Source organism: Epinephelus fuscoguttatus, linkage group LG24 (assembly GCF_011397635.1).
Source record: "Epinephelus fuscoguttatus linkage group LG24, E.fuscoguttatus.final_Chr_v1".
Classification (NCBI taxonomy): Eukaryota; Metazoa; Chordata; class Actinopteri; order Perciformes; family Serranidae; genus Epinephelus; species Epinephelus fuscoguttatus.
In genome coordinates, this window is record NC_064775.1 from 5,665,552 (window position 1) to 5,676,911 (window position 11,360).

The 11,360-nt window shown below is 45.1% G+C and overlaps 2 protein-coding genes across 6 annotated transcripts; one reads left to right on the top strand and one right to left on the bottom strand.

Annotated features, from left to right (window-relative positions):
• Positions 1-1,317: 1,317 nt before the first annotated feature.
• cep70 (centrosomal protein 70) lies at positions 1,318-7,634 on the bottom strand. 5 transcript variants are annotated; one of them, XM_049569939.1, is made up of 16 exons: positions 6,899-7,480; positions 6,379-6,399; positions 5,952-6,048; positions 5,740-5,863; positions 4,785-4,965; positions 3,947-4,122; positions 3,718-3,777; positions 3,549-3,639; positions 3,382-3,470; positions 3,179-3,251; positions 2,926-3,078; positions 2,673-2,825; positions 2,420-2,588; positions 2,214-2,322; positions 2,021-2,100; positions 1,322-1,521 (listed from the first exon to the last, which is right to left on the bottom strand). In XM_049569939.1, the coding sequence occupies exons 2-16, from the start codon at positions 6,385-6,387 to the stop codon at positions 1,460-1,462; spliced, it is 1,626 nt and encodes a 541-aa protein (XP_049425896.1). In that variant the 5' UTR covers positions 6,388-6,399; positions 6,899-7,480; the 3' UTR covers positions 1,322-1,459. The 5 variants fall into 5 exon arrangements, with proteins under 5 accessions (XP_049425891.1, XP_049425896.1, XP_049425892.1 ...); XM_049569935.1 differs by having other exon boundaries at positions 1,323-1,521; positions 5,952-6,051; positions 6,379-6,454; XM_049569938.1 differs by lacking the exon at positions 6,899-7,480 and adding an exon at positions 7,553-7,634 and having other exon boundaries at positions 1,324-1,521; positions 5,952-6,051.
• Positions 7,635-7,893: 259 nt separating this feature from the next.
• On the top strand, positions 7,894-10,676 carry LOC125884761 (ankyrin repeat domain-containing protein SOWAHC-like). The gene has a single exon (XM_049569933.1). It carries the CDS (start codon positions 8,074-8,076, stop codon positions 9,829-9,831), a length of 1,758 nt encoding a protein of 585 aa, XP_049425890.1. The 5' UTR covers positions 7,894-8,073; the 3' UTR covers positions 9,832-10,676.
• The last annotated feature ends 684 nt before the right edge of the window (positions 10,677-11,360 follow it).

Sequence of the window (11,360 nt, forward strand, 5' to 3'; positions counted from 1 at the left end):
TTATTTCCCTAGTTATTTGTTTTCATTTATTTCCCTATTTATTATTTGTTTTCATTTATTTCCCTATTTATCTATTTATTTATTTCTGTTTTATTTCCCTAGTTATTTGTTTTCATTTATTTCCCTATTTATTTACTTATTTCTGTTTTCATTTATTTCTGTTTTCTTTCTTTCTTTTGTTTATTTCTGTTCCAAACAGGCAGTTTTTGAAGGGGCGCTGCATTTGTCATATTTAATACATGACTCATAACCCACCAGCAGCTCCACTGTATGGATCATCTCAACAGAGTTTGCATTTATTTTCACATTGATGAGGAAAAATTGATAAAATGTCTTTGGTGGCTCAAGGTTCAGTCTTAATATAAACATGAAGATGAGCATACTGTCATAAAAGTGATGCATCACTCAGACTTAGAGCTGAGGTAGTTGGTTATATATATATATATACATATATATATACATTTACACAGCACTAACTGAGACAGATAATCTATGAGAGAAATCATAATCCTAAAATTAATGATACTTTTCTTGCTCCTCAAACACTGATATTTAATACCTTACTAGTTTAAAAACTGGACCCAGAGTGTGACCCTGACACACTCTGGCACTCTTTGTTCAACAAAGGCTTGAAACCAAACTGCATTGCCATCCCTTGAGCCTTTTTCATTACACCAAGAGCGCCATCTAGTGGCTTCAGCAAATACAACTTTATTTGGACACCACTCAAGAAAACCCATGAAAATTAAGAGAGATCTTCACTTACCTCTTCAACAATTTAAGATGGCTGCCATCTAGAGATGCCTGACTCTCACTAGACTTTGTTCAAACCTAAAGGCCTGAAATTTATTCAAAAATAATTTTTAATAATCGTGAAACAAAGACTGTGTTTTAACCACGTTAAACAAGAACATTTTCATTCATGCATTTTGGCGTCACAGTTAATCTGTCATTAGCTTTTTGATTTGGAGATTTAAACAACATAATGGAATTTTTATTACCTTAAATAACAGCTTGAACATTATTTAGACGATACAATAACTTGTAATTGGAAGAGTGGCGCCTCACATGTTCTTCCATGATGATAATTTTGGTACGGTAACAAGCTCGCTCAGCTTTATCTTTTTTATTACAACCCTCTAGTCTCCCTACTGGGTTTGTAACTGTAGACTGGAGTGTATTCAAACGAGCACAGCCCAAAGACAAGATATTTAGTGTTCAAACTGATTTCTAAAATATACACTTATTCTGAATTTGATGCTGCAACACGTTCCAAAAGAGTTGGGCCAGGGGCAACAAAACACTGTGGAAGTTGTTGAATGCTCAAAAAACACCCGTCTTCACTGACACCACATCCATAAAATAAACAAATTTTTATTAAAAACAAAAATCACACTCCACAATCGACAAACGACGTTGAGCAAAACGCAGCACGGAGATCAGTTCGTGCAGCAGTGTGTCATTGTGCTGCTTGTTTCAAAGACTTCAGAGCTGGAAGGATGTCATCCAGATGACTCACTCCTGAAACACACACACACATAGAAAATAAAGAAAATGCTTCATGAAGCTTCATTTGGCCATTGCTAGTTGAAACCAAACTGCATTGCCATCCCTTGAGGCTTTTTCATTACACCAAGAGCGCCATATAGTGGGTTCAGCAAATACAACTGCTGGTTCATGAAGCTTCATTTGGCCATCACTAATGTTTACTAGTGATGGCCAAATGAAGCTTCATGAACCATTTTCTTTATTTTTTGGGTCCACTCTGGCACTCTTTGTTCAACAAAGGGTTGAAACCAAACTGCATTGCCATCCCTTGAGCCTTTTTCATTACACCCAGAGCGCCATCTAGTGGGTTCAGCAAATACAACTGCTGGTTCATGAAGCTTCATTTGGCCGTCACTAACGTTTTCCACTAGTTTTCTCTTTAAATGTCACTGAAATAAAATAAAATAAACCAGAAATCTGTCTTTTAATAACACAAGATGGGGTTACTTGTGTTGTTACGTGTCATATTTACCTAGAGTCTGAAAAATGTCCATAATGAGGGCATGGAAAGCGGGGAAGAACTCCTCGTGCTGCTTCACTTTGATGATGACGCTGGAAAATGATAGCAACAAATGTTAAAAAACAACAACAACAACAACAACCAGAAACTAGCCTTGAGCTGCCGGTGATATTCTAAACACTTTGTGTGTTCAGTGTATGTGAACCTGTCAATGTCAGCGTCTCCCAGCAGATTATGGAACCCGGCAGTGTGCTCGGTGGAGGAAACCAGCCTGGCCACATGGTTCACCACCTCAGCAGGAGGAGCCCTGCTGTCTGACACACAAGCACAAACATCTCTGCTCAACTACTGTCCAATTTCTCAAAAGCTGACTGACGGACATACGAAGCTTTGTCTCCGGCTGAAGCTTACCTAGCTCCAGAACGTCTCGGAGGTTCCTCATGGTGTTGGACATCTCTCCCAGCCGGGTGTAGACCTCGTTCATACGGGGGTACACTCCTCTGAGGGAGGTCACGTCGAACAGCTTCTGGAAGTGAGACACCATGGAGCCCAGAGTGTACCGAGTGGGACTCCGGAGCACCTAGCAGGACACCACAGAGTGTATCTTGCACCATTAATACATACTACCTTGAGCGAGTAGTACGAAAGTAGTGCAGCGATCTACCTTTTCGTCATCAGCTGAGGTGCTTTCCAGCATGGTGTCCACCAGCAACATCATGTCCTCCACCTTCACTGCTTCTGCAGCATTATGGCCCCCATCAGACGGCTGCCAGGGCATCAGTCTGGCCCTCAGCTTATTTAAAGCCCTTTGTAGATCCTATAGAAACACATCCTCTTATTCGACTCCACACGCTGTATTCGGTATTTCCTGGTGAATGATCAGTGTCTGGTAGGTGCTGATACTGAAGCCGGTTTACCTTCAGTAGGTGGAGCTGCTGGGCCCAGACCTCCAGCGCGGGGAGGAGAGTCTCAAACTCTGTCAGCTCCGAACCGACAGCGGAAGGTCTCGGCTTGTGCAGTCGCAACGGAGCGTTGGGATCGGTCACAACAGCGCTGATCTCGTGCAACAGCTGGAATTCAGGAGGTAGTTATTAGGTTTAGTGTTTGGTTATAAGAAGTGAACCCCAGAGAGAAGAAGGGACACACTCAGACCTCATGGACCAAACGCACCTGGTGATAGCGGCCACAGAGACTGGCTTCCCTGGCGTGATCACTGGGCTCAGTTGTGCTGTCTTTGGACGATCTGCAAAGATGGTTGGTGCTCTGCATGAGTTATGTGCATGCAAACACAAGATGGGCACCAGCTGAGCTAGCATCCTGCTAGCTATTGTGCAGGCGTTGGACATAAACTGGACGAACAGATGAACACACACCTCGTCTCAAGCTCCTGCTTCAGGCGGTCGACGTCTCTCTTTAGCTCTTCGATTTGAGTGTTGCTCTTCTTTTGTTGTGTCTGGTATGCCTTGGAGAAACGTAAAAGTGTGACCCACTGATTTAAGGGGGAAGCAATCTGAAAATGAGTAGAAGTTTGTCAGGGTACCTTGAGAATGGTTTTGAAAGACGGAGTAATGCTGCTGGATGCCTTCTTGGTTCGTGTCCGATGAGCCACTTCTGGTTCTCCTTTGACAGATCTGTGGTGACGTTAACAGCTCAGCACAAGCCTTGGAAACACAGTATTAAGTCAGCATGTTCTGGGAGGCATGTGTTACCTGAGCTCATCCAGCAGCTGAGTCATTTTAGTCTCATAGAAGTCAATCACATCCAGCAGCCTGCAGAGAGAAGAACAAGGAGAGCTGTAGCAATCTACTCATCACAGAGGACGTGATCTGTCTCAATGGTTTCAACTGCAATGCTCCCTTTAAACGGTCATTTTTTCCCCTCTGCTGTGGACCAAAGGAACCCAACTACAGGTGTGATAGCACCCTTAAATGTTCTTACTGCTGGTCTGCCGGAGAGCTCTGCTGGCTGACTCTGTCGCAGATGTGCTGGAACGTGTCACTCTGTCGAGCCAATCGCAGCTCTTCTTCTTTGAGGGTAAAATAAAGTTTCCTTTGGAGCTGGGCTGCTTCGTCCTTTTGTTTCGACAGCTTCTGCTCGAGGACCTGACTCCGTTTCTGGGCAGATGAAACAAATGATTCACTACACAGATAATACTTGACCATTCACAAACAAAGATAATCAATCATTTACGTACACTTGTGTGCAGTCTGAGCACTAGTGATGGCCACATGAAGCTTCATGAACCACCAGTTGTATTTGCTGAACCCACTAGATGGCGCTCTAGGGCTCAAGGGATGGCAATGCAGTTTGGTTTCAACCCTTTGTTGAACAAAGAGTGCCAGAATGGACCCAAAAAATAAAGAAAATGGTTCATGAAGCTTCATTTGTCCGTTGCTAGTTGAAACCAAACTGCATTGCCATCCCTTGAGCCTTTTTCATTACACCAAGAGCGCCATCTAGTGGGTTCAGCAAATACAACTGCTGGTTCATGAAGCTTCATTTGGCCATCACTAGTGCTCAGACCGCACACAAGTGTACGTAAATGATTTCAACTAGCAATGGCCAAATGAAGCTTCATGAACCATTTTCTTTATTTTTTGGGTCCACTCTGGCACTCTGTGTTCAACAAAGGGTTGAAACCAAACTGCATTGCCATCCCTTGAGCCTTTTTCATCACACCAAGAGCACCATCTAGTGGGTTCAGCAAATACAACTGGTGCTTCATGAAGCTTCATTTGGACATCACTACTGAGTACCACTATGTCTGCGGACATACCTGTGCTTCTTGTTTTTCCTGCTGCAGTCGCTGTGTGTGGCTGTGCTGCTGGACAGCCTTGCCGAGGCAGCGGTCCTCCAGGTCCTGGACTCGGGTCTTCACCGCATCCAGCAGCCCCTCCAGCTCTGTGGCCCTCTGAGACTGCTGAGCCGCTCGACTCATGTGCTCATGAACCTCTTCTCTAAAGACACGCACACAGAAAAGGGTCATTCTAACAATGTGACAGGTAAAAGTAGCACGCACATCCCCAAAAGAACTGGACCAAAAGGTAAGATTCTCAGGCCTCATACCTGCGCAAATACTTAAAGATTTTCTATAAGAATCTTTGTAAAGTGGTATTTTGGCATTGTATTGCATTTAAAGATTGTTTCCCATCAATCAGAAATATTTTTTCTTTCTGTTTGATAATATTATTTTTCTCACACCTGTGATTTATCACCTGATTGTGCCAGGTGACCCCAAGGGGTTGTATATATGGAGGTGTATCCACATTTATTTTATGTCTGATGAAGGGCAGGAGCCCAAAACGTAACATCTGAGCAGCTTCTGGTGTGCGGACTTTATCTTTTATTTCATTCTAACAATGTGCAATGTGTATTTTCTGTTTTTAAGATGACTGCTGGGCCCTGCAACCTAACTCCAGATCAGCATGGATGGATAACAGTCAGCTGGTTTCCCTTTGATCACTCAGGCTGAGACTTCATACCTGCACTGAGCTACTGAACTCATCTCTGCGACACCCATCTGATGCTGATACGATTAAATGACAGGAGGACAGGTGGTCGACGCACAGCGCACATACATTATTCAGGAGATGCTAACACCCACAGTGCTACACACTGCAGGCATGTATACACTGCATAAGATCCTCAGCTGTCTGAATTCTTCCACAGACACCACTCATACTGCTGTTATGCTGCTGCAGTCCTATTCATTGGCTCAATGTTTGACTTACTTGAGCTGACTGTTGGACTTGATGAGCTCCTGGATGAGGGCCTGTCTTCTCTCTGAATCCGTGAGCATCGTCCTCAGGGACATCCTGATCTCACTGGCTGACTTCTTGTCCAGCAGAATCAAATCTAAGGACACACGCAGAGTCATGAGACAGAACTGAACTTAAACTTCCTTAGAATATTTTGCTCATAAATTAGAACTTTTGACTCTTACCTGAGAGGTTCTTGTTCTCTACGGGATCTGCAAAACACACTGGCTTAAAACCATGATGCTGCAGAAGTTTGTTCACATCGTCCCACTCGATCTGCTCCTGCTGCAACATAAACGATAAATGAACAAACACACATCACACAGCAAAGCAAACCTGCTGAAGAATCCTGAGCCCTACCTGGAACTGCCTGTCAGTCCACAGATACACATACGTCTTATTTCTTGATTGCAAAAAATGAGCTTTCCTGCTGTCCATGTCTCCCACTCAGCAGCACTAACTTTACTCCTCAGGAGCATCACTCAGATCATCACCTGACTGGAGCAGCTCATGTTTCTACATCAGAGACTGAGAGACAGCCTTCCCCTTCACACACACACACACACGCCTCTACAGACTCTGATCAGCACAAGATTTGTCATGGTAACTCACCTGCTCCATCGTTTCATCCCACTGCAGGAAACAGAACAACATGCGCGGTGTTAGAGTTCAAAAGCTGCAGGAGACACTGATAAAAAAAAAAAAAGTCGACGCGGAACTCCGTTTAAAAAACAGAGAATTTAATTCTGCTGGGCTACAGCTGCTAACACGCAGCTCCAAATGTACAAAATACTACCATTTAGGAACCTTGAGGTTATTATGGTGAATTCGGCATACTAGTAGCCGACAAACAAACACGTTTAATGAATTAAAATGACTTTAAACTGCCGCATTTTGCAGCGAGATTTTGTCATCAAGCTCACTATGAAGGAGCTACAGTCCATACGCAGTTTCTTCCCATAGTGTCTATCAATAATATAAGGTTAATTCAATGTATCTGCAACTATAGCTGTGACGTTATTTTGTAGTTTGGTTAGCTCGGTTAGCTTCTGTAGCAGCTATATTAACGCTGAGGTCAGCTGTGTATTTGTTACTGCGAGCGGACGTTGAATGGGCAGTTAATAGAAGTTACCAGTCGCTGGTGTTGTCTTCGTCAGCTGCGTTTTCCCACACGGTACAACAGCAGATAGTTTAATTCACATTAGCATTAGCATTAACTCCACGGACACGCCTTTTCCGGCATTCAAACAGTGACGTAACTGTACTCAACCAATGGGATTAGGGTGTTTAGGGCACTACTGTACTGTAGAAATAATCGAGGCTTGTCTGTTCCGTTGTTTTTTATGTACCACAATGTATTATGTCGATTTGTATATGTTAATTTGCTAATAAGAAATAAAACAAAAAAATAAAAAACGACTGTAGAAATAATTAATGCGCAACTTCCGGTGAGAGCGGAAGTAGCATTAAGCTAGCTACTCTCGGCAGCTAACCGGCAACGCTGGCTCTTTTCGCCTTCACTGTAGCAAATACTGATTTATTTTTAACAAATATTCAACTAATGTCACCTTTATACTTTCTAAAATGTCTCCACAGAGCTCTGGTACATGTTGCAAACCACAGACTGTCAAAATAAGACATACATCTAGTTTATCTTTTGTGTAGTTTTAACGCTGCGCTACCGGACTTGCTCATTCCTGTTGTGCGGCACAGCAACCGGTTCATGTTTGCCCAAAACATACTGTAAGTTTCACACATGACTCATTTAAAGTAAATTAATACCTACACTTTAAGTTTTCCTTAGTTACGCCATAACAGAGTTCTTCAAGTAGCAACCTGCACTGTTGGCTCACACCATTGGAGGATCACTTTAGGAGAAACAAAGCAAACAGCATTAAAACTAAGGTTATTTCATTTCATTAGATATCCTCGTTTGAAGGCGTATATAATAATATATAAAAAGTAATTATTCAGACGTTTATAGCAACAGATATACCTTGTTTAACCATTTTAACCCCCCCGCTCTCACAGGGTAAATGGTACGGTCCACAAGTGTCAGTTTCCTGCACTCGGTTGCTAGGAGACGGAGAACGCCTGGAGGCTAGAAACAGAAGGCAGGGAGAAGCTCTACGTCACTCTTGCTCTCTCTCTCAACATCATTAACGGTTCTGTGTGGCGTATTTCTGTACCGAGGGGTAATCCGGTGCAGGACGGCACGACAGGAGAGCATGTTTACATGTAGTCTGCTTCTGTAACGGTTCCCCAGCGTGTTAAAAGTGCCAGCAACGTCATTTATAGCTGTGTACAATGGCCACCGAGTGCACCCAGGAGGCTGTTCTGGACTTTCTGAAGGAGAGAGGGGGCAAAGTGAGAAACACGGATCTAGTTGAGCATTTTAAGGCCGTGTTCCCGGAGGAGCCGGAGCAGAAAGCGGCTGTGCGGAAGAATTTTAAAAACCACGTTGACACCGTTGCTTATGTCAAAACTGAGAGTGGAGTGAAACATGTCTGCCTGAAGAAGAAGTTCCGCGGTGCAGAGAAGGAGACAAGTGGGACAGAAAGTGCGCAGGCACGAGTGTTAGATGCAGAGGGGCCCGGTGAGCGGTGTCCAGGTGACAGCCGTCAAGTTGGTGGTAGTGACGTAGCGGAGGCTCAGGCTGCAGGGGATGAGGCGCAACATCCACCTGGCTCAGGTTACGGAAATGACAGCCAGGTGAGAGTTCCGCATGCTTTCTCCCCTGCGCCCATTGTGCAGCGCGCACCAGACGACGAGAGCAAGTGTCATGAGTTTGTTTGTGTAGTCGAGGAAGTGGACAGCCGCTCAGGTGAGATGGGGAACAGACAAAGCTTCCGGAGAGAGAAGAGGGAGTCCAAGAAGGAGTGTGCTGGGAAACAGCCGGACATACCAGAAATTGCAGTGATTGAAGCTTCGCCTCTCCCAGAAGAGGGATCTGTGTTCACCATGCCTGAGCCTGTACAAACTGGTAGGACAGGACAGGTAGCTGCTGCTGGACTCACTCCCAGAGACAGGCAGGTTGAGACGGAGTCCTATCAAAGAGAGCAGGTTGATGGGGTGATCAGGCGCAGGGACTCAAAACGCTCCCAGCAGCAGGAGGCAGACGACGGGGAGCATGAAGGGCTGTTGGATGTGTGCAGCTTGTCAGGGAGTGAAGGCAACTGCAGCCCGAAAGGCAGCCGCAAACACTTCATCGAGGTCATGATGAGCAGCTCCCCCCAGCTGAGGCGCAGCATGGTGCTACGCAACTCAGTGTACCTGCCCTCCAAAAGTGACAGCGACTCCGTTTCGTTGGTGTCCTGCAGCCTGGACGACGACAGGACCTCGGTCGCTCTGGACCCGCTGGAGCACGAGTGGATGATGTGCGCGTCGGACGGGGAGTGGGACAGCTTGTACCCCCTCCTCGCCACAGAGCCCAGCCTCATCCTGAGGAAGGATTTCGTCACTGGGTTCACCTGCCTGCACTGGGCGGCCAAGCAAGACAAGCCTGAGCTGATCGCTCTGATTATCAACTTCGCCAAGCAGCACAACGTCCCCATCAGTGTTGATGTGCGATCCAACACCGGCTACACGCCGCTGCACATCGCCGCCATGCACAACCACATGGAGGTGGTGAAGCTCCTGGTGGGCGCCTACAACGCAGACGTGGAGATCAGAGACTACAGCGGGAGGAAGGCCTGCCAGTACCTCACTGACAACGTGAGCGTGGACATACGGGACATCATAGGAGCATATGAGCGCTCTGATTCAGAGAACGCACACTGCAGTAATGGAGGGCGCTGGAGGTTCTCCAAGGGTTTCCAGGCGAACTTGAAGCCCCTCAGGCTCCTCAGCCCCAACGACTGTGACTCTGTAGACGGGGAGGGGAAACCAAGACAGAAGGTCGTCAGGAGGAAGTCGTCGCTCAGCAGAATGAAGCCCAACCTCCAGAAGGTCCGCCTGAGGACGTCACAGATTGTCCATAGCGTGTCGTTCCGAGACACAGAGGAGCTGGAGCTGTCTTTGAAAGGTTCCTTCAAGCGCAGACCCAAGACTCATTTCTTTGGGTGACATCCGTTTGGAGCTGGGGATCAATATTTGTGGACTTTCCTTTTGCATTTTTAGTCGGCACGGGTGACAGCTGGTACTTGGTGTTGATATTCTGTACCTCAAAAGTGGATAATTTTTATGTCAAATAATCATCAAACCTTGATAGGGTGGAGGATCTTTGAAAATCCATTTCGTCAAATTGTCCATCAAGTCTAATTTACTTTATCAGATGTTCTGTTTTTTATATGAAATTATAACAAGTTTGAAAACACAAGTTAGACCAGTGGTTCCCAAATGGGGGGTCACGGTCCAATCTGAGGTAGACGACGAGATGTTGAAAGTGTCTGACTGCGTCTCGTCATCCACCCGCAGCCGACACTAAACCCTCTTGACCTTGAGTGTGTAATCTCCGGGCAGATTACTGCGTCACATGGCTGTGCTGTGAGGCCGGGCCGATTGTATTAAGAAAGTTTTGGTCTTGGGTAATTTAACTCGTTATTAATTACAGGACCAGAGTTTTAATCCGTCCAGAGGAAATCTGATGTTTGTTACGAACTTCAGTTTAATGCAGAAGGATGTAGGCCGACAGTATTTTACACGTAAATGTGTATCACATGAGATGGAGCATGAAACCAGACTGGAAAACATTATTGAAGCAGCTTTAGAGCATGGAAACACTTTGGAAAAACACAGTGTTACACGAGTAATTCTGTGACACAGCAGGGTCATTCATGTCACAACACAGGCTCCGATTTGCACAATGTTTTCCGTTACATAACATAAACAATATTTCCTTTGGTTATGGGGCCATTTTAATGATGTTCATGTCTGATGTTTTACGCTGACTGAATAAATAACTGCAGTTTAATAAAGGACTGTGTGTCTGATTTGATTCTTCATAGGTACGAATGTGCTCTTCCAGTGGTCCTTGAAGGAGTCCTGTGAGGCTCTGCTATTGTGCCACTAGATGGCACCCTCTCTCCTCTCTCTGTCAGTATGACTCACCAGAGGTGGATCACACAGACTGGGTTCTCCACAGGGCGGGGAGGGTAATCTGTTGCCACTGGGTATAATGATAGTTTATGCTGACTGAATCCCTGTCGTTGTGTCCGTGTGTTCACCCACAGGGGAGTAAATTCCCAGGTAACCCATCTTCACATCATCTAAAACACCATGTTTGGCTGCAGGGAAAATTGAGAAAGATTCTTAAGATCTGTACAATCAGCACAGTTTCAAGATTAGAGTCACCCATTCAGTATCTGACCAAATGTCTTCCCTCGTGTTCCTGTGTTGTCATCTTGAGTAATGGATGTCACAGTGATGCTGACCTTTGACCTTTTGGGTATAAAATGTCATGACTTCGTCAATATATCCTGTTAGACATCTGTGTCAAGTTTTGTCATAGTCAGTATTTGAATTCTTGAGTTATGGCCAAAAACATGTTTTGCAAGGTCACAGTGACCTTGGCCTTTGACCACAAACTTCCAATCAGTTTATTCTTCAGTCCAAGTGGACATTTGTGTCAAATTTAAAGAAATTCCCTCAAGGTG